The 27,746-nt window shown below is 38.2% G+C and overlaps 1 protein-coding gene across 1 annotated transcript in view; it reads left to right on the top strand.

Moving 5' to 3' along the window:
• The window catches only part of LOC139416221 (collagen alpha-1(XXV) chain-like), a 103,382-nt gene that overhangs the window by 36,678 nt on the left and 38,958 nt on the right, over positions 1–27,746 (top strand). Inside the window, exon 6 of the mRNA XM_071164631.1 lies at positions 5,831–5,857. Within this exon, the coding sequence (XP_071020732.1) occupies positions 5,831–5,857 (27 nt within the window). The remainder of the gene's footprint in view (positions 1–5,830; positions 5,858–27,746) is intronic.

Genomic DNA, 27,746 nt, shown 5'->3' with positions numbered 1-27,746 from the left:
GGTGACTATACAAAATATTTGGAATTTCCAGCAGATTGTTTCTTATAAAAACAAGAAGTGATGCTGTCAGTTAGTATATGAAAGTTATATATTACTAGTGTTAGGTTCTAATTCTCAGAGTAAAAAACTCAACGGACATTTATGAAAGCTTAACCAAGTTTATTCTACCCAGAGGGTCAATACAGCTGCATTCAGACAAAACATGTTTCCACACCACAAGTACTGTATATATGCTCCAATTTAGGCACTCCTCCTTCTCTCCAATCCTTACATATATTATGGTTCGACAGGAAGACGAAGTAATAGGGTAATTAACCATAATTTCTCCCTTAAGGGGATCTGACCTGACCTCAACCCCTCATTTGCCTAATCCACAGATGTCCACCCGTATCCCCTATAGCAATCCTGTGACTTTCTCCCGTCCACCCAGCACATTCCAAAGCCATCTGGATCCTACTGATAACCATGAACTTCTGATGTAAAAATCTGTGTCTATCACTCCTTAGATACTGTACTTCTGAGTATAACAATGTTCCAAGTTTAACCCAGAATCTAACACTAGCAAGTTATTAATTTCATGAACCTTGTTTATATGTTCATGTGGACAATTTTTTTGCGCTCTTCTGTGATTCTTGATTGTTTCAAAGTGAAAGTTAAACAAACAAACAAACCTGATAAAGTACGACTAGAATTTATATACTGTGTAAATGCCTGGAATATTTCAATTTTGGAGAATCTCTTATAAAGTTAAAGTTACGTATAGTAACCCAAAGGTGTAAAACAGTAAATAATGGCTACTTCTCAGAAAGTATTAAACTACCAAGAAGAGTAAAACAAGGTTGTTCACTCTTGGCATATCTATTTATTATGGCTAACGAAATGTTAGCAATTAAAATCAGATCAAACAATCATATCAAGGGGCTAGATATCCTGGGCTTAAAAATTAAGGTGTCATTGTATGCTGTTGATTCATGTTTTATTTTAAGCCCATAATTTGGATCCCTTCACAGCTAATTGTTGAAGATAATTGTTCTAACCTCTCTGGATTCCAACCAAATTATGATAAGTGTACTATACTATGTATTGGATAACAAAAAAATGAACTTTTACATTACCGTGTAGTTAACCAATAAAATGGTCTGATGGTGAATTAGATATAATCGGTATTCATATCCCGAAATAAAGAAATGATCTCACTTCAATACATTTTAATAGAAAGTTAGTAAAAGTAGATAAGATATCGCTACCTTGGAAAGAAAAATACCCGTCTATTTGTTGAAAAATCACCCTGATTAACTCTTAAGTCATATCCCAGTTTACCTATATGCTTATGGCCTTGCCTACACCTAACTTGTTTTTTAAATTATATGAGCAAAAAATATTCAATTTAATTTGGAACGGTAAGCCAGACAAAATTAAATGGGCCTATTTATATAATGATATTAATTTGGTGGGCAGAATAATTAAATAAGTATTAGGCCTCTCATTAAAGGCTTCAATCATACAAAAGTTATACTTAAATCTAAACCGGTTCTCTAGCAGATTAGTAAAAATGTCTCATCCCATGTTCAAGAATGGCCTTTTTCTTTTTATTCAGATTACAAGCTCATTATATTATATGAAAATGAAATATGGTTAACAAAATTGAAGATTTCTGCCCATATCAGATATGTCTATGTCCTGGGAAATGTTCTGTTCTGTCGGTATCGACAGTCTAAGAGTTTAACCACGTGGGATGGTTAAAAGATTCAGCAGTCTGGTCTGCAACCTTTGTCCTCTCGTAATTGAGGGAAACATGCTCTTTTGAGAAATTCTCAAAGTGGGGTTTTTATTCGGAAGTTGCAGAAAAGGGCCTGTCCCAGGATCCTCTGATTACGTTAAACTCAAAAGGGAATTCTTCATTAAACAGTCCAAAATCACATTACACAATTTTACAAACAGTATCATCCTCACTCATTCATCGTATACAACAATTAGATGAAAACCTCATATCTGAGGCTATTATATAAACAGCCTTATGGTAATGTGGTCGTATTGTCTCCCATGAGTTTCACAAAATTGTACCAAACGGACCAGATCGTAGCTGGATTCTTCACTGATCTTTTATACCTTCTCCAGGACATAAATGTTGTTCGGACCTCAAGTTCTGTGAGGTGGAAGAAATTCCTTTGTTCTCTATGAAAAGAAAAGAGGGCAACGTCATGACAATATCCTTGCTTCATTCAGGTCTTGAGCTACAGGCAATTAGATTTGGGTGTCATTTTTAGCTAAAATTGAAAAAAAAATTGTCAGATCTTTTAAACTCAAACATTCTAATTGATAAAAAAAAGTATTCTTTGGGGGAAAAAATTCCAAAAACATTATAGTCTATGTAAATGATATAAGTTGGACTGGTGGAGTTATGTCACACATGCTGCTAACAAAAAAAATATGTGGAATTGTCTGCTCTACTCAAAATTACAAACAACTAATTGCAGCATCACCGCAAAAATGGAAGAGGGGAGAAAGTAAGGCACTTCTTCAGGCCCTGCATGAAGAACCAAAATTGGTTAAAGAAAATTGTGATAAATAAAAAAAAGTATACTAGTTTCATTTAAGGACCAAAAAATTTACAGCAGTGCCATATAGATTGCAAAATAGATGGGAAGAGATGTTCGATGTACCGATTGATTGGCACATGGTTTATGAACCAATACACAAAACAATGCTGGATTCAAAACTTTTAGTTTTTCAATGTAAATTGTTATACAAAATTCTGGCAACCAATATAATGTTATACATATGGGGGGATACATCCATCCCAGCTCTGCAGATTTTGCAGTGAAGAGACAGAATCATTATATAATTTGTTTTGGTACTGTCCATGTGTAGCTTGGTTTTGGCCGCAGGTTCCGGAATGGCTGAAGAATTGCAACATATACCTGGAGCTAACTCTGCAAATAGCACTGTTGGGTGATTTGAAAAAGTCTTAGTCAATCGATCAATAATACACTGCTCAAAAAAATAAAGGGAACACTAAAATAACACATCCTAGATCTGAATGAATGAAATATTCTTATGAAATACTTTTTTCTTTACATAATAATAAGAATAATTTTGCACGCCCAATTTTTCAGTTTTTGATTTGTTAAAAAAGTGTGAAATATCCAATAAATGTCGTTCCACTTCATGATTGTGTCTCACTTGTTGTTGATTCTTCACAAAAAAATACAGTTTTATATCTTTATGTTTGAAGCCTGAAATGTGGCAAAAGGTCGCAAAGTTCAAGGGGGCCGAATACTTTTGCAAGGCACTGTAAATAGGCCCATATCCACCTTCATCAGATGAACCACGACATGTCAGCTAAAGCGATTAATTCATGAATGCATAAAATCAACCAATGTCAGCCTTTAAATGCTTTATTATCCAAATGTTTTAAGGTGCATGTGGGCGACGAAGTGAATGCATTTGACTGTTAGCACTTTCAGGAGGAATAGAAAATTGCGTGTCAATTCATATACCATGTGCCATCAAATCTCTTTCCAACTATTTTGCAATCTATATGGCTTTCCTCTAATAATTACATTTAGAGGATTGGAGGATTCTAAATTAATATCTAAGGTGTTTTTTTCATTAGGGAAGATCTGGAAAATAACATGCGCAAGAGACGTGGTAATATTTTTCCTTTTAGAGACATGGCATATAATACATGGCATCCAGGTCAGGATAACCAAAACATTTCTTCATTAAAGACTATCAGAAGGAATGTTGGTCCAAAGCCATGAATAAGTGAGTCACTCAGCTTTATGTAGGTGCCGAGGTTATATTATATTATATTATGATACCTTTATTTCAACAAGGAAGACAGACCAAGGTCTCTTTTACAGCTGGGCCTTGCCTATACATGTTTACACATACAGTTTAGTTACAATGATTAAGAAACTACACAAGTCAAAACGATCACAGATAACACAAAAATAAATACAGGAGGAAATGTTTACATTTACGCAGGTTATTCCCCTAACAGCACAAGAACTTCCATTACCCAAAGCAGTTACAAGCAATACAAAAATAAAATCCTCCAGGCTATTCCATAAGCAAGGAGCGTAACAGGAAAAGGCAGCCATACCCAACTCTGTGGAGATCGCAGGGGCCTCAAGTGTAATCCATGCTTGAGACCTGGTTTTATGAATTATAATTTTAATGTTGATGAGTGATGATAAATAAGAAGGTAGTTTATTCAGAAGTGCTTTAAAGACAAACACGAGAGCATGTTATTCTCGTCTCATGGACAGCAAAGTCCAACCCACATTTTGATATAAAACACAGTGGTGGGTTCTGTAGCTAGCACCTATAAGTGCACAATGATAAGTAGCGTCCAGCGATTTAAGTGTGGATGCCATAGCATGCATATAGATAATATCCCCATAATCTATAACAGACGTAAAAGTAGCTTGCACAATTTGTATTCTATTTGTAGAGGACAAACATGTCCTGTTTCTATAGAAGAAGCCTAGTTAGATTTTTAGCCGTTTACAAAGTTTGTCAATGTGCATTTTAAAAGACAGTTTATCATCCAACCATATCCCTAAGTATTTATATGTAGAGACCTGGTTAATTCGAGAGCCATCTAAGCTCGTAAGTGCAAGTGTATTTTCAACCAACTTTTTGGACCTATTAAATATCATTAAATGTGCATTGAAAACAAGTTTCAGCTGTAAAAAAGAATCAAATCAAATCAAATGTATTTATATAGCCCTTCGTACATCAGCTGATATCTCAAAGTGCTGTACAGAAACCCAGCCTAAAACCCCAAACAGCAAGCAATGCAGGTGAAGAAGCACGGTGGCTAGGAAAAACTCCCTAGAAAGGCCAAAACCTAGGAAGAAACCTAGAGAGGAACCAGGCTATGTGGGGTGGCCAGTTCTCTTCTGGCTGTGCCGGGTGGAGATTATAATAGAACATGGCCAAGATGTTCAAATGTTCATAAATGACCAGCAGGGTCAAATAATAATAATCACAGTGGTTGTCGAGGGTGCAACAGGTCAGCACCTCAGGAATAAATGTCAGTTGGCTTTTCATAGCCGATCATTGAGAGTATCTCTACCGCTCCGGCTGTCTCTAGAGAGTTGAAAACACCAGTTCAGGGACAGGTAGCACGTCCGGTGAACAGGTCAGGGTTCCATAGCCGCAGGCAGAACAGTTGAAACTGGAGCAGCAGCACAGCCAGGTTGACTGGGGACAGCAAGGAGTCATCATGCCAGGTAGTCCTGAGGCATGGTCCTAGGGCTCAGGTCCAGAGAGAGAGAGAGAGGGAGAGAGAGAATAAATACTTAAAGTCACACATGACACCAGATAAGAAAAGAGAAATACTCCAGATATAACAGACTGATCCTAGCCCCGACACATAAACTACAGCAGCATAAATACTGGGAGACACTGTGGTATAGAGAGAACGTTCCCTTGAACGTGTTTTATAGAGAACATTCCCTTGTTATCATAATACAATGTCCCAATGAAAGGAAATTATGCTTTGGGATCTTGACAAAAACTTCCATGGGACCATCCTTAGGGACGTCCCTGAAACAAACTGGGAACTAGACAAATGTTCCGAGAACATCCTAAAATCATCCTCAGGGACGTTCTCGGAACAAACCGTGATCTAGACAAAACCTCCACAAGACCATGATACAATACCCTTTTGACTTTTGGCAAACATTTCATGCTGTTCTGGACATCCTAACAACTTATTTTTGTTTGCAGGGAATGAAATCCCACCACTATTTGCAGGGCGAGTCTCTCCCTTGTGACCCTGTTACATATTATTTATATCTAACATCTTTCTTTCTAGGGACCTGAGGGGCCACCAGGACAAAAGGTAGAGTTGATTTCATCTCCTGTATTCAATATTAAACCCGTTTCTCGCTTAGGTAAATCAGATGGCTTCTGAATCATATAACAAAAACTTTTGAGGTTGTTTTTTTATTTATAATTATTCTTGTTTTTTTTGTAATGTACCTGTGAGAAATGTCCTTTATTTCCTTTTTGTGAAATGCTTGTACTTAGGGCACTACACGGGTTTGATTGAAGAGGGCCCATAGCCTAGGTTAGGCTGGGTGGTATGCCATATTTTAAGACATACCAGTATTGATGCACAGACCGGTTTGGGTTTTTACTATACCTTCTATAACGATATTTGAATGTTTTGTTTGTTATAGACTGTTTATTTTGTCCCTGAGTGCAGGAAATGCAGAAATTGATGAAAAATTTGAAAATGATTTTGAACAGTTTAAAAACAATGGAGAAAGACCAATTGAAAACACTTAGAATGTATGTGTTACCACCGTAGGGTCACACACTACTCAAAGCAAATTTAGAACTTGTATTTTTCAAAAACATAAATTCAAAAAATGGTGATATGATATTTTGGCAATATTGCCCAGCCCTATGTCCTAAGTAGCCCAGTGTCAGCTACTGTTAATAGTTATCCTCTACAATATTACATCTCATCCATATCCCCTCATGAGACCTAGACAGACTGTTGGGAGACTAATCCTGGGCTCACATACTCAGGAAACAAAATACATTCTCAACATCTTACACTCAAAATAACCATTATGCCCACTCTACAGTCCACTGAGTGGGGTGCAAGGTGTGTTAACTCAACCCATTCAGCTCTACTATTAAACACCCTAATGATGCATGGCAGCCATTATGCACCAGATTGTTCACCACACATTGCAGTGGAGAGCTGAGGACTATCACATACACATACTGTAAAGGTACATTTTGCAGTTTATATCTGTCCCATTCAGATAGAATTTAAGAGGGGGAGAAGAGAGAGAGGGGAGAGAGAGAGAGCACCTTCGAACCATCAAAATGTAAGTCCATAACATTCTCCAGTAAGAGGATTCCATCAAAGCTGGACCTGTACTCTGATGGTCGCCAGCTAGCCACAACATCCTCAGAGTCACAATAGACAGCAAACTGTCATGGTCCAAACACCTCTCCATCAGAGCAGCTCAGAAACCAGGAGCACTGAGGAGAGTAACACCAAGAGTCGGGCCATCATCTACAAGGCACATGTCTGCAGTGTCACTTCCCTGAGCTGGATGAGTGCCCCATCTACTCCCCTCAGCCTGCTTGACAACATCCAGTGTGGAACAGGACACCGCCCCTACACAACTCACCATCCCCAGCCTTCACAGAGACGACAGGTTGCTGCTGCTTCAGCCCTGTACAAAATGCACCCCACCACTGCCACATGGACCTCAAAGCTATGCTCCCACCACCATATACCAGACGCCGTGCTACCTGCATATGCACAGCCATGCCAGACCTTGCTCTCACCCTTCCAGTCAATGGAGCATGCTCCCTAGACAGAAGCTTCCATTAGCACTGCTTTGGGAGTAACCTTTCTGCCGAACTACGTCCTCGCGCCCTTATGTCCTCATACTGATGGAATTACCTTTGTAAGGGAATACCCCCCTGATTTGTACAAAAATGAATGTCAAGATATTGGCATTGGACAAACCATGTACACGATGTCCAATACCACCCAAAGCGGCGTTGATTCGTGCAAAGTATATGGCAAATGCCATATGGCAATTGCCAATTGTAACACCTCAAAAATCCAACAGGGGGCGAGTGCGCTCCACCTGGGTTTTTCATATTGGAAATGCAACCCAAGTCAACATCCAAAAGAAAAATTTTGAAAAAATGATATTTTTTTCAAAAACTTTTTACCCCTTAAAAAAGTGCTTTCTGGGCCTTTTTTCGAAATTCTTTCGCTTTTTTTGTCAATTACACATGTGTAAGAACTGTATGAATATACTTTTGTCCAATTTTGATATCAATTTTTTTTTTTTTTAATTACATGCGCATAAGGCATATGTTTTGTCCATTTGCAATATGATTTCATAGGAAGTCAAAAGTCAAAAGTCAAAAATGTCAAAATTTGGTAAAAAACTTCACACATCCTTAAAAAAGTGCTTTCTGGACCGTTTTTCAAAATTCTTTCAATTTTTATGTCAATTACACATGTATAAGAACTTTATCAACATACTTTAGTCATACTTTATTATCATTTTTTTTTTTTTTTACTAGTGCATAAGGCATATGTTTTCTCCATTTGGAATATGATTTCATAGGAAGTCAAAAGTCAAAGTCAAAAGTAACGATTTTCCTCCGTGCAACTGGTGATCTGAAATGTGCAACTGGTGATCTGAAATGTGCAACTGGTGATCTGAAATGTGCAACTGGTAACCCCAAAAAAAAAAATTTGATTCTATGTTTCCTTACTTTTTCAAAGTCACTGTGCATTTGCAATATGTTTTAATGGGCAGGTACCATCACGAATTTGTCATGCTATAAAAATCCTGCAGGAATGTGAAATTGACTGGCCCGATGAACTCGGGATGGCTTTGCAGTGATTCTGGGTCATCTCAATCGCTCGTTTGGGTTGATTTCAGAATGTCGCTTTTGGTGATGTTTTTTCACTATAGAATCATATTGCAAATGCACATGCAACTGGTCATCCCCCCCAAAAAAATTTAGATTTTTTTTGTTTATTTTTCCTTACTTTTTCAAAGTCACTGTGCATTTGCAATATGTTTTTTCACTATAGAATCATATTGCAAATGCACATGCAACTGGTCATCCCCCCCCCAAAAAAATAGATTTTTTTTGTTTATGTTTCCTTACTTTTTCAAAGTCACTGTGCATTTGCAATATGTTTTTTCACTATAGAATCATATTGCAAATGCACATGCAACTGGTCATCCCCCCCCAAAAAAATTTGATTTTTTTTATTTATTTTTCCTTACTTTTTCAAAGTCACTGTGCATTTGCAATATGTTTTTTCACTATAGAATCATATTGCAAATGCACATGCAACTGGTCATCCCCCAAAAAAAATTTTAGATTTTTTTTTGTTTATTTTTCCTTACTTTTTCAAAGTCACTGTGCATTTGCAATATGTTTTTTCACTATAGAATCATATTGCAAATGCACATGCAACTGGTCATCCCCCCAAAAAAAATTTAGATTTTTTTTGTTTATGTTTCCTTTCTTTTTCAAAGTCACTGTGCATTTGCAATATGTTTTTTCACTATAGAATCATATTGCAAATGCACGTGCAACTGGTCACCCAAAAAAAAAAAGTTTGATTTTTTTTGTTTATGTTTCCTTACTTTTTCAAAGTCACTGTGCATTTGCAATATGTTTTTTCACTATAGAATCATATTGCAAATGCACATGCAACTGGTCATCCCCCCCCAAAAAAATTAGATTTTTTTTGTTTATGTTTCCTTACTTTTTCAAAGTCACTGTGCATTTGCAATATGTTTTTTCACTATAGAATCATATTGCAAATGCACATGCAACTGGTCATCCCCCCAAAAAAAATTTAGATTTTTTTTGTTTATGTTTCCTTACTTTTTCAAAGTCACTGTGCATTTGCAATATGTTTTTTCACTATAGAATCATATTGCAAATGCACGTACAACTGGTCACCCCCCCAAAAAAAATTTGGATTTTTTTTGTTTATGTTTCCTTACTTTTTCAAAGTCACTGTGCATTTGCAATATGTTTTTTCACGATAGAATCATATTGCAAATGCACGTGCAACTGGTCACCCCCCCAAAAAAAATTGGATTTTTTTTGTTTATGTTTCCTTACTTTTTCAAAGTCACTGTGCATTTGCAATATGTTTTTTCACTATAGAATCATATTGCAAATGCACGTGCAACTGGTCACCCAAAAATACAAATTTTGGATTTTTTTTGTTTATGTTTCCTTACTTTTTCAAAGTCACTGTGCATTTGCAATATGTTTTTTCACTATAGAATCATATTGCAAATGCACGTGCAACTGGTCATCCCCCCCAAAAAAATTTAGATTTTTTTTGTTTATGTTTCCTTACTTTTTCAAAGTCACTGTGCATTTGCAATATGTTTTTTCACTATAGAATCATATTGCAAATGCACATGCAATTGGTCATCCCCCCCAAAAAAAATTAGATTTTTTTTGTTTATGTTTCCTTACTTTTTCAAAGTCACTGTGCATTTGCAATATGTTTTTTCACTATAGAATCATATTGCAAATGCACATGCAACTGGTCATCCCCCCAAAAAAAATTTAGATTTTTTTTGTTTATGTTTCCTTACTTTTTCAAAGTCACTGTGCATTTGCAATATGTTTTTTCACTATAGAATCATATTGCAAATGCACGTACAACTGGTCACCCCCCCAAAAAAAATTTGGATTTTTTTTGTTTATGTTTCCTTACTTTTTCAAAGTCACTGTGCATTTGCAATATGTTTTTTCACGATAGAATCATATTGCAAATGCACGTGCAACTGGTCACCCCCCCAAAAAAAATTGGATTTTTTTTGTTTATGTTTCCTTACTTTTTCAAAGTCACTGTGCATTTGCAATATGTTTTTTCACTATAGAATCATATTGCAAATGCACGTGCAACTGGTCACCCAAAAATACAAATTTTGGATTTTTTTTGTTTATGTTTCCTTACTTTTTCAAAGTCACTGTGCATTTGCAATATGTTTTTTCACTATAGAATCATATTGCAAATGCACGTGCAACTGGTCATCCCCCCCAAAAAAATTTAGATTTTTTTTGTTTATGTTTCCTTACTTTTTCAAAGTCACTGTGCATTTGCAATATGTTTTTTCACTATAGAATCATATTGCAAATGCACATGCAATTGGTCATCCCCCCCAAAAAAATTTAGATTTTTTTTGTTTATGTTTCCTTACTTTTTCAAAGTCACTGTGCATTTGCAATATGTTTTTTCACTATAGAATCATATTGCAAATGCACGTGCAACTGGTCATCCCCCCCAAAAAAAATTAGATTTTTTTTGTTTATGTTTCCTTACTTTTTCAAAGTCACTGTGCATTTGCAATATGTTTTTTCACTATAGAATCATATTGCAAATGCACGTGCAACTGGTCATCCCCCCCAAAAAAATTTAGATTTTTTTTGTTTATGTTTCCTTACTTTTTCAAAGTCACTGTGCATTTGCAATATGTTTTTTCACTATAGAATCATATTGCAAATGCACATGCAACTGGTCATCCCCCCCAAAAAAATTTAGATTTTTTTTGTTTATGTTTCCTTACTTTTTCAAAGTCACTGTGCATTTGCAATATGTTTTTTCACTATAGAATCATATTGCAAATGCACGTGCAACTGGTCATCCCCCCCAAAAAAATTTAGATTTTTTTTGTTTATTTTTTTTCTTACTTTTTCAAAGTCACTGTGCATTTGCAATATGTTTTTTCCACTATAGAATCATATTGCAAATGCACATGCAACTGGTCATCCCCCCCCCAAAAAAATTGTTTTTTTTTGTTTATGTTTCCTTACTTTTTCAAAGTCACTGTGCATTTGCAATATGTTTTTTCACTATAGAATCATATTGCAAATGCACATGCAATTGGTCATCCCCCCAAAAAAAATTTAGATTTTTTTTGTTTATGTTTCCTTACTTTTTCAAAGTCACTGTGCATTTGCAATATGTTTTTTCACTATAGAATCATATTGCAAATGCACGTGCAACTGGTCATCCCCCCCAAAAAAATTTAGATTTTTTTTGTTTATTTTTCCTTACTTTTTCAAAGTCACTGTGCATTTGCAATATGTTTTTTCACTATAGAATCATATTGCAAATGCACATGCAACTGGTCATCCCCCCAAAAAAAATTTAGATTTTTTTTGTTTATTTTTCCTTACTTTTTCAAAGTCACTGTGCATTTGCAATATGTTTTTTCACTATAGAATCATATTGCAAATGCACGTGCAACTGGTCATCCCCCCAAAAAAAAGTTTGATTTTTTTTGTTTATGTTTCCTTACTTTTTCAAAGTCACTGTGCATTTGCAATATGTTTTTTCACTATAGAATCATATTGCAAATGCACGTGCAACTGGTCATCCCCCCAAAAAAATTTTAGATTTTTTTTGTTTATTTTTTTCCTTACTTTTTCAAAGTCACTGTGCATTTGCAATATGTTTTTTCCACTATAGAATCATATTGCAAATGCACATGCAACTGGTCATCCCCCCCCAAAAAAATTAGATTTTTTTTGTTTATGTTTCCTTACTTTTTCAAAGTCACTGTGCATTTGCAATATGTTTTTTCACTATAGAATCATATTGCAAATGCACTTGCAACTGGTCACCCAAAAATAAAAAATTTGGATTTTTTTTGTTTATGTTTCCTTACTTTTTCAAAGTCACTGTGCATTTGCAATATGTTTCAATGGGCAGGTACCATCACGAATTTGTCATGCTCAAAATTTTTTAGATGTATTTTTTTTTGTTTCTTACTTTTTCAAAGTCACTGTGCATTTGCAATATGTTTTAAAGGGCAGGTACCATCACGAATTTGTCATGCTATAAAAATCTTGCAGGAATGTGAAATTGACTGGCCCGATGAACTCGGGATGGCTTTGCAGTGATTCTGGGTCATCTCAATCGCTCGTTTGGGTTGATTTCAGAATGTCGCTTTTGGTGATGTTTTTTCACTATAGGATCATATTGCAAATGTACAAGAGTCAAGTGGACAAGAGTCCATCAGTCAATTAGATATCATTCTGACCACCAAACTGATACAAACTGACACCAAACCCACTTTTTCCAACTCGTTTAGTAGCCAACTATTACATACTTCAGAGCTGGCCCAAAATTCACAACCCCTTCGGTTCAAACCATAAAAAAAACATAAAACACGTAGTTACGTTCTAGCTGCGGGTCCATTTCTTATGTTATGTGTTGGCCTAGCTGAGGCGACCCCGAATCTCAAGTTTCGGCTCGATAGGTCATTTGGTGTCCGAGAAAAACCCTAATTGGTGCTGAAAATCCACTATTTTCCATGACTTGCTACGGGGTCCTTGAATGAGCTATTGGACAGAAACGTTGGGGTCTGTCTATATGGGCCGAGACGTTCGCAATGCACCTAGTCTTGCGACTCTGGGACATTTCTAAATGTCGTCATTTTCGTGATGCAAAAATGAATTGAAGTTATTTCAAATGTACGAGGCTGTTTCTCGGTCCGAGAACCTTCTAGAGCCACGTAACTCACCACGCACCATCTACGGGAGGTCTAGAACAGGTTTCTAAAGTTTCGGAACTCTAGGTCCGACTGTTCTTTTTTAGCTCCAACAAAGCTAACTATTGGAGCCACTGTCTGTCTCTACGCACCCCAATACGTCCCTCCTTCCAAGTTGTGTTTTAGTGTGATTTTTTTTTCCTTTGAATTTTTTTGGGAAAAATGACTGATTTACAGTTCATGGGGGTTGCCTAATCACACATCTGAAGTTTTGGAAAGATCAGACTTTTTTAACCCTTCGAAACAGCCCCTGAGACACCAATTATGGCACTTCCGGTTGGCACAGGAAGTTATAAATCAACACATATCCTCATTGGGATACAGAATCCTGAGTTTTAAGTCCTTACGTTAAGAATTGACTGATCTACACAGGGTTGAATGCACTATGTCTATCAAACTGCATGCAGTGTATGGGTAAACACTTTTAGGGGCATTTTAACCACTTCCGGTTGGTCCAGGAAGCTTAGAATCAACACAGGTAGACCTCATAGTGGCCTGATGGACTGGTACCGAAGACAGGTTCATACGGCATTCATAACCCACATAGGCCTCAGGTTGAAATTAGGGGTGCAGGCAATGTATTCCTATGGGGAGAGATGACACTGTAATCTGTGAGATCAAAAAACACTGTTTTACTGTTAAGGGTTAATGCCACACGGTCAAGGTTAGGCTTGTTCAGATCGGGAGGACCTTAGGAACATTCATGTGGTGCAATTTTTCTTCTCACTCTAACGGTTCTCTCACTGTCACCCAAAAGCAAATGACATTGTGGTGCAGGCTTCATTTTGGGCCTACTATTCTAATGCTCGCTGCGCCTAGACCGAGCGAGCTACGGTCAAGCGGGATATCTCGCTGAACTCGGTACGGCCTAGGGATCATGGTAATGCCATTTCCTGCTCTCTGTGTCTTTAAGCACCGCACTTTATCACTCCATCCTTCCTGTGTGTGCGTGAGGGAGCTTTTCTTTGACATCTGTTGGGATTAATGACTGATTTACAGTTCAGAAGGGTTACCTAGTCACACATATGAAGTTTTGGAGAGATGTGACTTTTTTAACCCTTCGAAACAGAGAGTGTGACCCAATTAAAGGCACTTCCGGTTGGCACAGGAAGCTATAAGTAAACACATGTCTTGATTTACATAGCCACTTACAGAATCCCGAGTTTTAAGTCTTTACGTTAAGAATTGACTGATCTACACAGGGTTGAATGCACTATGTCTATCAAACTGCAGGCAGTGTATGGGTAAACACTTTTAGGGGCATTTTAACCACTTCCGGTTGCTCCAGGAAGCTTAGATTCGACACAGGTAGATCTCTTTACTTTTCTCTTTACTTTTCTAATGGTCGTTGCGCTTAGACCGAGCGAGCTACGGTCAAGCGGGATAGCTCGTTGAACTCAGCACAGTCTGGAGACTATGGTGATGCCATTTTTTGTGTTGATTTCAGAATGACATTTTGGTGATGGTCCCTCTCCGTTTAAACATATTGCAAATGCACAAAAGTCAACTAGCAAGTCAGTGTCCATCAGTCAATTAGATGTCATTATGACACCAAACCCACTTTTTACTACTCATTTAGAAGCCAACTATCACATATGTCAGAGCAGTCCCATAATTCACAGCGCCTTTAGTTTAAAACATAATAAAAAGGTAAAACACATAGTTACGTTCTAGCTGCGGGTCCAGTTCGGACATTATGTGAAGTCCTATGTGAGGCGACCCCGAATCCCGAGTTTCGGCTCGATAGGTCATTTGGTGTCAGAGAAAAACCCTAATTGGTGCTGAAAATCCACTTTTTTCCATGCCTTGCTACGGGGTCCTTGAACGAGCTATCGGACAGAAACGTTGGGGTCTGTCTCTATGGGCCGAGCTGGTTTCAATGCACCTAGCCTTGCGTCTCTGAGACTTTTCTAAACGTCGTCATTTTCGTAATGGTCAAAATGAATTGAAGGTATTGCAAATGTACGAGGCTGTTTCTCGGTCCGAGAACCGTCTAGAGCCACGTAACTCACCACGCACCATCGACCGGAGGTCTAGAACAGGTTTCTAAAGTTTCGGAACTCTAGGTCTGACGGTTCTTTTTTAGCTCGAACAAAGCTAACTATTGCAGCCACTGTCTGTCTCTACGCACCCCAATACGTCCCTCCATTCAAGTTGTGTTTTAGTGTGATTTTTTTTTCCTTTGAATTTTTTTGGGAAAAATGACTGATTTACAGTTCATGGGGGTTGCCTAATCACATATATGAAGTTTTGGACAGATCAGACTTTTTTAACCCTTTGAAACAGCCCCTGAGACACCAATTATGGCACTTCCGGTTGGCACAGGACGCTATAAATCACCACATATCCTCATTGGGGTATGCTGTTACAGAATCCTGAGTTTTAAGTCTTTACGTTAACAACTGAGTTATTTACGGAGGGTTTAGTATGTGTGTGTTATTTCAGAAAATCATAGAAAATCACAGAAATCTCGCAGAGCTCCGCAGCACACTTTAAAAAGATTCGTATGAACACCCTGCAACTGGATCTGTAACCGTTGAAAAAAATAACGCCTATTTGTGACCATCGCCAAGTTGTCATTGTTCCGTTTCTCTTAAATGACGATAGATAAATGGCTGGTTCTTTTTTTATTGACACCGGAGGCTCCTTGACTTTGACCTGAAGTGGAAAAATAATTTCTCTATTTCCATTTAGGACCTTTAATCCCAGAAAAACGGCCATAACTCAAAAACCGTCGAGGCCTAGACGCCATCTTGTTCGGGGCCAACTGCCCATTATGCCAAACCTACGCTCACCAAGTTTCGGCTTCGAAATATTTTCCGTTTTCGAGATAAGGCCCCGTCGTGATTCGTGATGTTTTGCCAAATTGCCATATGATTCCGTATGCCCTCTTGTGGGAAATTCCGGGATAGCGGAAAAACGGTCAAAAACTTGTTTATTTTATAAAACGGAAACCGAATGTCCGACAAAGTTCATTTGATGACTTCCCGGTAGGTCTGGCCCTACCGCACGGCCCGACGCCGACCGCGAATTTTACAAACGATTTCGGACGTCTAGTAAGGGACCGTACATTTGCAATATGGACTTTCTCACTGATCATACACGAAATGCCGAAATGTTCCCTTAAGGTATGGAAGTAATTAGGCGACATTCTGTGAATAAATAATGCATTGCCTTAAATCAGTGTTGTTGTTGCTATTAACTTTTATGAATTACATAGAAAAGGTTGTCATATCAATATGAGGACTAGTATAATAACAGTTGTTTCTAAATCCATTAGTTCATTGAGTAAACCCTATGCTGGCCTAACAAGACCCGGTGGTTTCAGAATCGACCGATTAACCCTCATACTACCATCATATTTTCCATACATGGATTACAAACTGGGGTCATTTTGACCTCAAGAAGAAACTATTGGAAAAAGTAACAATCATAGCAAAATATCAAGTAAATTCTAATGAAAACATTATTAGACTGTAAATAAGGTTATCTGATTTATTAATTTTTTTAGCAAAACAGACTGTTATTTTAGCACAATTACAGTATTCTGTCAAATGAAAATAGACATTTTTCCCTTAAATAATGTGCAGATTTTTCCTAAGGTACAATCTACATTAGTACTAAAAAGCTGATTTACCATAATTTGATTTCAGTATCATTTAGTTTTTAGAAATTTAAGAAAATGTACATTTTGACATTTACAGTGGGGAGAACAAGTATTTGATACACTACCGATTTTGCAGGTTTTCCTACTTACAAAGCATGTAGAGGTCTGTAATTTTTATCATAGGTACACTTCAACTGTGAGAGACGGAATTTAAAACAAAAATCCAGAAAAACACATTGTATAATTTTTAAGTAATTCATTTGCATTTTATTGCATGACATAAGTATTTGATCAACTACCAACCAGTAAGAATTCCGGCTCTCACAGACCTGTTAGTTTCTGCAGAATCGGGCAGTGTGTCAAATACTTGTTCTCCCCACTGTATGTGGTGAAAAACGACTGCCATTTAACGGGGCGGTACACCAAAATGTGAAATACAAATCATTGCATTGACAAAAAGTGATTCATCCAATTGATCCTGAGAGACAATGACCAAAAATATGGCTAAGATTTCTGTACTTTCTAAACCCCCAGCCAGCATTAGCATCGCTGCTAGTGAAACAATGGGAGTGTTAGGGCCTACTGTAGAATGATTAAAAAAGCATGCCTAAATCATCAAAGTAACTTCAAATTAAATGGTATAGAAACCCAAATACCATAACAAGTTGCACATATAGAGTATTGGAGGATTATTATATAACATTTCCTGTAAAAAAAGGGGACGGGAATAAACTCTACTGTATGTGTACATATAGAGAGAGGGTAGCTGGTTTCTGTATAATTTTTTTTATTTATTTTACAAATGTTACCTTTATATACAAAAAAATGTTTTTGTTTATTTTTAGTTTTTTATTTCACCTTTATTTGACCAGGTAAACCAGTTGAGGACAAGTTCTCATTTACAACTGTGACCTGGTCAAGATAAAGCAAAACAGTGCGACAAAAACAACAACACAGAGTTACACATGGGATAAACAAGCGTACAGTCAATAACACAATAGAAAAATCTGTATACAGTGTGTGCAAATGAAGTAAGGAGGTAAGGCAATAAATAGGCCATAGTGGCGAAGTAATCGCAATTTAGCAATTTTCACTAAAGTTATATATGTGCAGATGAGGATGTGCAAGTAGAAATACTGGTGTGCAAAAGAGCAGAAAAACAAAAACAAATATGGGGATGAGGTATGTAGTTGTATTATACACATTATACCCAAACATAAACACATTAAAATACAAAAACGCAGTCATGGAAAACACAAATAGAACATTAAAAATCAAACAGTCCTCCACAAATAAGTCCCCAATCATTATGTTAAATTGCTCGAGTGGCACCAGAACAACAAGATTAAATGTATTTGGATAGTTGTTCCAGCAATACTTTGCATTAAAACTAAAAGCAGATTTACCTAACTTGGTGGAGACCCTTGGAACTTTAAGAGTTAACCATCCCTGTGAACGGGTTAGGCAACTCAGGTGTCTATACTTCAACAGCAAAGTTAGATAAGACGGAAGTTTATGAAATAGGGCCTTGTAAACAAAAAGAGAGTAATGTAGAGATCGACAGGTCTTTAGCAAAGCCAACATTTTGATACAGGATGCAGTAATGAGTATCAAAAGGTTTAAGAGTAATAGCAGCTGCACTTTTATTAATAATATCACTATAATCAAGAACAGATTAAAAGGTTGACTGAATAATCTGCTTCCAACTGCTTAGAGAAAGGCAAGATCTGTTTCAGTAGAAAAAGCCAACTTTAATTCTTAGCTTCTTAACCAGCTCATCTACTGTATAGGTTTTTTAAACGTCAATTCCATATCAATCCAAACGTCTAAGTATTTATGTGTGGGAACACGTTTGATTGGAGAACCAGTTTTGACACAGCCAGGGTCGGGGCAACAGCATACATACTAATAGTATCATTCGCATATAGATGAAGTTTAAACATTTTTACAGACTGACCAATGGTGTTTATATAAATAGTGAAGAGAATAGGTCCCAAAATCAACCCCTGTGGTACACTTTTATGTACTTCAAGAAATTCAGACCTAACCCCATCAATCACGATGGCCTAAGTTCTAGCCCTAAGATAATCATGAAACCATGAACAGGCATATCAGAGTTCAGGCATATCTTATTCAAAAAAACATCATAATCAACAGTATCAAAAGTGTCATGTCTGACTATGATTAAATTATATGACATGCTATTTTATCAATTTGATTACCTAACATTTAATTGATTACGTGATTGAATTAAACCATGCAACAATTAAAGCATTAATAAACTGGGGCACCACGGAAGCATTAATTTATATAGAGCGGTTATCTCCTGAATCCACTCTCTTAAAGATGAAGATCTGTTATATCAATAGCAGTCAATTATTGTCACCTCGATCGGTAGGTCTCATTCTGATTGTCGTAAGTACTTGGTTATCTGCACGAACCCTAGTTAATAAGTTGAATCAGCAATACACAAATTGGCTTAATTATTTATTTACTAAAATACCTAAATAATCACACAGAATTACATATACACATGATGAGTAATCGATGTGTGATCTATCCTGTGTACATTTATATATATCTATCCTGTGTATATACATACAGTGCCTTGCGAAAGTATTCGGCCCCCTTGAACTTTGCGACCTTTTGCCACATTTCAGGCTTCAAACATAAAGATATAAAACTGTATTTTTTTGTGAAGAATCAACAACAAGTGGGACACAATCATGAAGTGGAACGACATTTATTGGATATTTCAAACTTTTTAAACAAATCAAAAACTGAAAAATTTGGCGTGCAAAATTATTCAGACCCTTTACTTTCAGTGCAGCAAACTATCTCCAGAAGTTCAGTGAGGACCTCTGAATGATCCAATGTTGACCTAAATGACTAATGATGATATGTTAAACATATTAAACAGCCATCACTAACATTGAGTGGCTGCTGCCAACATACTGACTCAACTCTAGCCACTTTAATAATGGAAAAATTTAAGTAATAAATGTATCACTAGCCACTTTAAACAATGCCACTTTATATAATGTTTTCCTACCCTACATTACTCATCTCATATGTATATGCTGTACTCTATACCATCTACTGCATCTTGCCTATGCCGTTCGGCCATCACTTATTCATATATTTTTATGTACATATTCATATTAATTCCTTTACACTTGTGTGTATAAGGTAGTGGTTGTGAAATTGTTAGGTTAAATTACTTGTTAGATATTACTGCATGGTCGGAACTAGAAGCACAAGCATTTCGCTACACTTGCATTAACATCTGCTAACCATGTGTATGTGACAAATACAATTTGATTTGGTGGTTATCATGTGTGCCCTACTGCTCAATAGTAAGCCTGAGACTAGCATAGAATCTCATGGCTCAGCAGCACTATTAACCCTCATACAAATAAATGGGTACATTTTTGATCACAGCCCAAAGGTAATTTATTCAATTCTTCCACATTTTCATCTTTGTCAATGCACTTGTTCTTGCATTGTTTAGTATTTCTGTATCAATATGGACTTTTTTATTAATTCTGTCTATATTAATTTGATAGATAGGATCTTTATTTGAATCTAGGTTTCTCTTGAGACATAGTAACAAGTTATCCATACCTCCAGAGGGTGGAGGGGGACCTGTATCAGATTTTGACCAGATAGACAGAACTCAGATACGCTCTGAATCTACACCCAGAGCTGTATTGGTGTGTATTCTTTAAAATGTAATCATTCTAGGGCAAATCTAAAAACCTGCAGAGATGCCGCACCGTATGTACTTGCCTATGGTTATAACTGGTTACAATCATGCACAAAATCAATATTAACTTACATGTATGCTTAGTTGCAGTCAAACAGCTCATAAAAATCTGTCAGAATACTTGGTAGAACTGTAATACTATTATGTTTGTGTTAAAAATACAAACCTATGCCTCGTATCATCCCAAATAACATTTTTTTTTACATGATCTCTATCTTAGCGACCTTGATTGTACTTCAGCTATCCCTGAACCTGATTTAGCTTTGAGCCCTTTTCAAGGGTTAAAGGTAGATCGAATGCCTGGTACACCGGAATTATCAGATGTAATTCATAAAAGAGATGACTTTGGGTCAAGGCCAGAAACACAGTCTTAGCCCAGGACTGGCAAGCTTTTAAACAACTGAGGAGTTATTGTGTAAGACAAATCAGACAGGTTAAATCTGATTATTATGTATCCACTCTTTCGGACTGTAATGGGAACCGTCTAAATTCTGGAAAACTGTCGAACCCTGAAGGGTACTACTTCCTCCTCTCTCGCACCCCCCAAAAAATTCAGACACTAGCCTCATTACAGATAAAAATGGCATCATTGATGCATTTAGTCAAAATTTATTTCAGTGGGTTCTCTCTTTGAAATTATTTCTAAGCCTATTCACAATGATATTGGGCTGGATGCCGATAGGGGAAACTTGCTGAATGATCAGAGAAATTATTATTTTAGGCTATTTACAGAAAAATAAGTCCTGGATGCTTAGCTAGCATCCAGGACAACAAGAAATCCACAGGGGCCGACCAATTGGATCCTGGTCCTCTTAAGTGTGCAGCGCCCATCATTGTTGGCTCAATAACCCACATTTGTAATTGAACATTGTTATCAGGAAATATTCCTAAAGTATGGAAATTAGCTCTTGTGCTGCAACTCCATAAGGGCAGGGACAGTAGTGATCTTAAAAATGATCACCTCATTTCAAGGCATCCTTGTCTAGCTAAGATTCTTGAATCGTTGGTAAATGTACAACTTTGCTCTTTTTATTTTCCTTTTACGAATGGGCGGTTATTAGAATTCATAAGAGTCTGTTTTTACGGTAGCTCCTCAAGATCCGATAGAGACCCAATCCCCTTTTCCCTCAGTCTTCCCGCTCTTTCATTCAAACCCAACCCCCATCCTTTGTGTAATCAGCTGTCATATTGGGTTAGCCCACTAGGGGCTTTTTATGACATGATAAATATGATATATATGATATATATATATGATATATATATATATATATATATATACACATATATACACAGGATAGATCACACATCGATTACTCATCATGTCATATATACAGTGCCTTGCGAAAGTATTCGGCCCCCTTGAACTTTGCGACCTTTTGCCACATTTCAGGCTTCAAACATAAAGATATAAAACTGGCCTTGAGATAGAAGCTGTTTTTCAATCTCTCGGTCCCCGCTTTGATGCAACTGTACTGACCTCACCTTCTGGATGATAGCGGGGTGAACAGGCAGTGGCCCGGGTGGTTGTTGTCCTTGATGATCTTTTTGTCCTTCCTGTGACATCGGGTGGTGTAGGTGTCCTGGAGGGCAGGTATTTTACACCCGGTGATGCGTTGTGCAGACCTCATTACCCTCTGGAGAGCCTTACGGTTATGAGCGGAGCAGCTGCCGTACCAGGTGGTGATACAGCCCGCCAGGATGCTCTCGATTGTGCATCTGTAAAAGTTTGTGAGTGTTTTTGGTGACAAGCCAAATTTCTTCAGCCTCCTGAGGTTGAAGAGACCATGTAAAGAGTAGGAGATCATTAATCCTCACTTGTAATGTCTACAGAGTCTAAATTGCTGTGTCTAGAAAATAACAAGGAGAACGTGGAAACATAACAGTCTCCTTTTTTTATTCTTCACATTGACTAAGCTTCTCAGTGTGGCTATTCCCAAATTCCTGTGCTTTCTGTCATTCTAATTTCACAAGTCTTGAAATTTCACATGAGATGTTTACCCTGGATGGTATTTTAAAGTAATCAAACCCTCTCAGCCCCGAAGAGGAGCAGAGATATCAAAGGTTGTCTCAGCTTGTTTTTCTCCCATTTTCTCCTTGTCTGTTCGCAGCGCTGTGTCTCGCAAGGACTGGCGCTGGAGGTTTTGTAGCTGGGTATTACCGCCACACCAGCGGTCACGAGTCATGACGGCAGTCAAATTCCAGATGACCATTTAGTCACAGTAATTAGGCTTCTCCAAGCTCTGATGCTGCTGATGGTCATTAGTAGCCTACCAAACTTGTTAACTGCCTGGTACTCAGCACTCTATTGTCCCTCTAATCATTCTGACATCAATGTAAATGTATTCGAAAAGCTAATCAAACACTTCATAAGAGCCCATGAGCAAGATGGCTCCGACAGAGGGGGCCACCTCTCGTCTAGTCCGTAGGAAACTTGTTTTTTTAATGTATACTTTCTTACATTGTTATCCCAGAAAATGTTATGTGTTACAACATACAGCCGGGAAGAACTGTTGGATATCAGAGTGGCGGTGACTCACCAGCAACACCAGCATTACGACCAGGAATACGACTTTCTCGAAGCGGATCCTTTGTTCGCACCTCCCAAGGCATTTGAACTGATTCCAGAGGCCAATTCAAAACAATGCCACTGGAGGAGAGGAATTCGGAGTGGTCTTCTAGTCAGCGCACACCACCCACTGCTTTCAAGTATATTACTCACTAAACGTTCAGTCTCTAGATAACAAAGTTGACGACATCAGAGCAAGGGTTGCTTTCCAGAGAGACATCAGGGATTGTAACATACTGTGTTTCACGGAAACATGGCTCTTTCGGGATAAACTGTCGGAATCTGTCCAGCCATCTGGATTCTCAGTGCATCGCACCGACACAAATAAACATCTCTCCAGGAAGAAGAAAGGCAGGGGTGTATGTTTCATGATTAACGACTCATGGTGTAATTGTAATAACATACATGAACTCAAGTCATTTTTGTTCACCTGACCTAGAATACCTCACAATCAAATGCCGACCGTATTATCTCCCAAGAGAACTCTCTTCGGTTATTGTCACAGCCGTGTAAATCCCCCCTCAAGCTGATACCTCGGCGGCCCTCAAGGAACTTCACTGGACTTTGTGCAAACTGGAAACCACATATCCTTAGGATGCATTTATTGTAGCTGGGGATTTTAACAAAACAAATTTTAGAAAAAGGCTACCTTGATTCTATCAGCATATCGACTGCAGCACTAGTGCTGGAAAAACACTGAACCATTATTACTCTAACTTCCGGTATGCATACAAGGCCCTCCCAAGCCCTCCTTTCGGCAAATCTAACCACAACTTCATTTTGCTCCTCCCTTCCTATAGGCAGAAATTCAAACAGGAAGCACCCATGCTAAGGACTATTCAACGCTGGTCTGACCAATCAGAATCCACACTTCAAGATTGTTTTGATCCCCGGACTGGGATATGTTCGGGTAGCTTCTGAGAATAATATGAATGCGTACACTGAGACAATTACTGAGTTTAACTAGAGGTGCATAGGAGATGTTGTACCTACTGTGACTATTAAAACCTACCCTAACCAGAAGCCGTGGATAGATGGCAGCATTTGCGCAAAACTGAAAGCACGAGCCACCGCATTTAACCATGGCAAGGTGATGGGGATTATGGCCGAATACAGACAGAGTAGTTATTCCCTCCGCAAGGCAATCAAACAGGCAAAATATCAGTATTGAGACAAAGTGGAGTTGCAATTCAACGGCTCAGACACAAGATGTATTTGGCAGGGTCTACAGACAATCACGGACTACAAAAGGAAAACCAGCCACGTCGCGGACATCGACGTCTTGCTTCCGGACAAGCTAAACAGGTTCTTTGTCCGCTTTCAGGATAACACAATGCCACCGACGCGGCGAGCTACCAAGGACTGTGGGCTCTCCTGCTCCGTGGCCGACATGAGTAAGACATTTAAAAGTGTTAACCCTCGCAAGGCTGCCGGCCCAGACAGCATCCCTAACCGCGTCCTCAGAGCATGCGCAGACCAGCTGGCTGATTTGTTTACGGACATATTCCATCTCTCCCTATCCCAGTCCCCACATGCTTCACATTAAGCTCAAGGCCCTGGGTCTGAACCCCACCCTGTGCAATTGGATCCTGGACTTCCTGATGGGCTGCCCCCAGGTGGTGAAGGTAGGAAACAACATCTCCACTTCGCTGATCCTCAACACTGGGGCCCCGCAAGGGTGCATACTCAGCCTCCTCCTGTACTCCCTGTTCATCCATTGACGGTGTGGCTAAGCACGCCTCCAACTCACTCATCAAGTTTACAGACGACACAACAGTAGTAGGCTTGATTACCAACAACGACGAGACAGCCTAACAGGGAGGAGGTGAGTGCTCTGTGAGTGTGGTGTCAGGAAAATAACCTCTCACTCAACGTCAACAAAACAAAGTAGAGTGTCATGGACTTCAAGAAACAGCAGATGGAGCACCGCCTATCCACATCGATGGGACAGAAGTGGAGAAGGTGGAAAGTTTTAAGTTCCTCGGCGTACATATCTCTGACAAATTGAAATGGTCCGCCTCTTAACCTGTTGCGACGACCAAACCCGGATCCGGGATTCTATTTATAGACCTAAGCTCATTACCATAACGCAACGTTAACTATTCATGAAAATCGCAAATGAAATGAAATAAATATGCTAGCTCTCAAGCTTAGCCTTTTGTTAACAACACTGTCATCTCAGATTTTCAAAATATGCTTTTCAACCATAGGAAAACAATCATTTGTGTAACAGTAGCTAGCTAGCGTAGCATTTAGCGTTAGCATTAGCGTTAGCATTTAGCAGGCAACTATCACAAAAACAAGTAAAGCCTTCAAATAAAATAACTTACCTTTGAAGAACTTCTGATGTTTTCAATGAGGAGACTCTCAGTTAGATAGCAGATGCTCAGTTTTTCCAAAAAGATTCTTTGTGTATTAGAAATAGCTCCGTTTTGTACATCACATTTGGCTACCAAAAAAAAAAAAAAAAAAAAACGAAAATTCAGCCCTCAAAACGCGAACTTTTTTCCAAATTAGCTCCATAATATCGACTGAAACATGGCAAACGTGGTTTAGAATCAATCCTCAAGGTGTTTTTCCACATATCTCTTCAATGATATATCCTTCGTGGAAGCCTGGTTTCTCCTTGCTCTCAAATGGAAAAATAATTGCACCTGGCTTTACGCTCCAATTTCGACGCAGGGACACCAGGCGGACACTTGGAAAATGTAGTCTCTTATGGTCAATCTTCCAATGATATGCCTACAAATACGTCACAATGCTGCTAACACCTTGGGGGATGAAACAGAAAGTGTAGGCTCATTCCTTGCGCAATCACAGCCATATAAGGAGACAATGGAAAACAGAGCTTCAGAAATTCTGCTCATTTCCTGGTTGACGCATCATCTTGGTTTCGCCTGTAGAATGAGTTCTGGGGCACTTACAGGCAATATCTTTGCAGATTCTGAAACTTCAGAGTGTTTTCTTTCAAAAACTGTCAAGAATATGCATAGTCGAGCATCTTTTCGTGACAAAATATCGCGCTTAAAACGGGAACGTTTTTTATCCAAAAATGAAATAGCGCCCCTAGAGATCAAAGAGGTTAAACCTCAGGAGGCTGAACATTAATTTTATTAACATGAGTCTTCAATATTCCCAGTTAATACGTTTTAGGTTGGAGTTATTATAGGAATTATGACATGTCAACTATTTCTCTCTATACCATTTGTGTTTCATATACCTTTGACTATTGGATGTTCTTATAGGCACTTTAGTATTGCCAGCCTAATCTCAGAAGTTCATAGGCTTGAAGTCATTAACAACGCTGTGCTTCAAGCATTGCTAAGAGCTGCTGGCAAACACAGTAAAGTGCAGTTTGAATGAATTCTTACAAGCCTGCTGTTGCCTACCACCGCACAGTCAGACTGCTCTATCAAATATCAAATCATAGACTTAATTATAATAAACACACAGAAATACGAGCCTTTGGTCATTAATATGGTCAAATCCGTAAACTATCATTTCGAAAACAAAACGTTTATTCTTTCAGTGAAATACGGAACCTTTCCCTATTTTATCGAACGGTTGGCAACCCTAAGTCTAAGTATTGCTTCTACATTGCACAACCTTCAATGTTATGTCATAATTATGTAAAATTCTGGCAAATTAATTACGGTCTTTGTTAGGAAGAAATGGTCTTCACACAGTTCGCAACGAGCCATGCGGCCAAAACTTACCCTGACTTTGCTTGCACTGAACGCAAGAGAAGTGACACAATTTCCCTCGTTAATATTGCCTGCTAACATGCATTTCTTTTAACAAAATATTCAGGTAAAAAAATATACTTCTGTGTATTTATTTTAAGGATGGCATTGATGTTTATGGTTAGGATCGTTTGTGCTTTTTTTCACAAATGTGCTTTTGTTAAATCATCACCCGTTTGGCGAAGTTGAAGTAGGCTGGGATTCGATGATAAATTAACAGGCACCACGTTGATTATATGCAACGCAGGGCAAGCTAGTTAACCTAATAATATCATCAACCATGTGTAGTTAATTAGTGATTATGTGAAGATTGATTGTTTTTTATAAGATAAGTTTAATGTTAGCTAGCAACTTACCTTGGCTCCTGGCAGCCACAAGGTCCTTTAGATGCTGCACTCGCATAACAGGTGGTCAGCCTGCGACGCAGTCTCCTCGTGGATTGCAATGTAATCGGCCATAATCAGAGTCCAAAAAGGCTGATTACCGATTGTTATGAAAACTTGAAATTGGCCCTGATTTATCGGTCGACCTCTAACGGCAAACTTGCACCACCCACATCCGCAGGTTTCTCCAGAGGGTGGTGCGCTCTGTCCAACACATCACTGGGGGCAAACTACCTGCCCTCATCAAGAACAACAACCACTGCTTGTTCACCCCGCTATCATCCAGAAGGCGAAGTCAGTACAGGTGCATCAAAGCTGGGACCGAGAGACTGACAAACAGCTTCTTTCTCAGGCCATCAGACTGTTAAATAGCCATCACTAGCACAGAGAGGCTGCTGCCAACATACAGACTTGAAATCATTGGCCAGTTTAATAAATTGAACACTAGTCACTTTATTAATTTCACTTTCATAGTGTTTACATATCTTGCGTTACTCATCTCATATGTACAGTGGGGCAAAAAAGTATTTAGTCAGCCACCAATTATGCAAGTTCTCCCACTTAAAAAGATG

This window comes from Oncorhynchus clarkii, chromosome 9 (genome assembly GCF_045791955.1).
Source record: "Oncorhynchus clarkii lewisi isolate Uvic-CL-2024 chromosome 9, UVic_Ocla_1.0, whole genome shotgun sequence".
Classification (NCBI taxonomy): Eukaryota; Metazoa; Chordata; class Actinopteri; order Salmoniformes; family Salmonidae; genus Oncorhynchus; species Oncorhynchus clarkii.
This window is presented reverse-complemented; position numbering and strand designations above follow the sequence as displayed.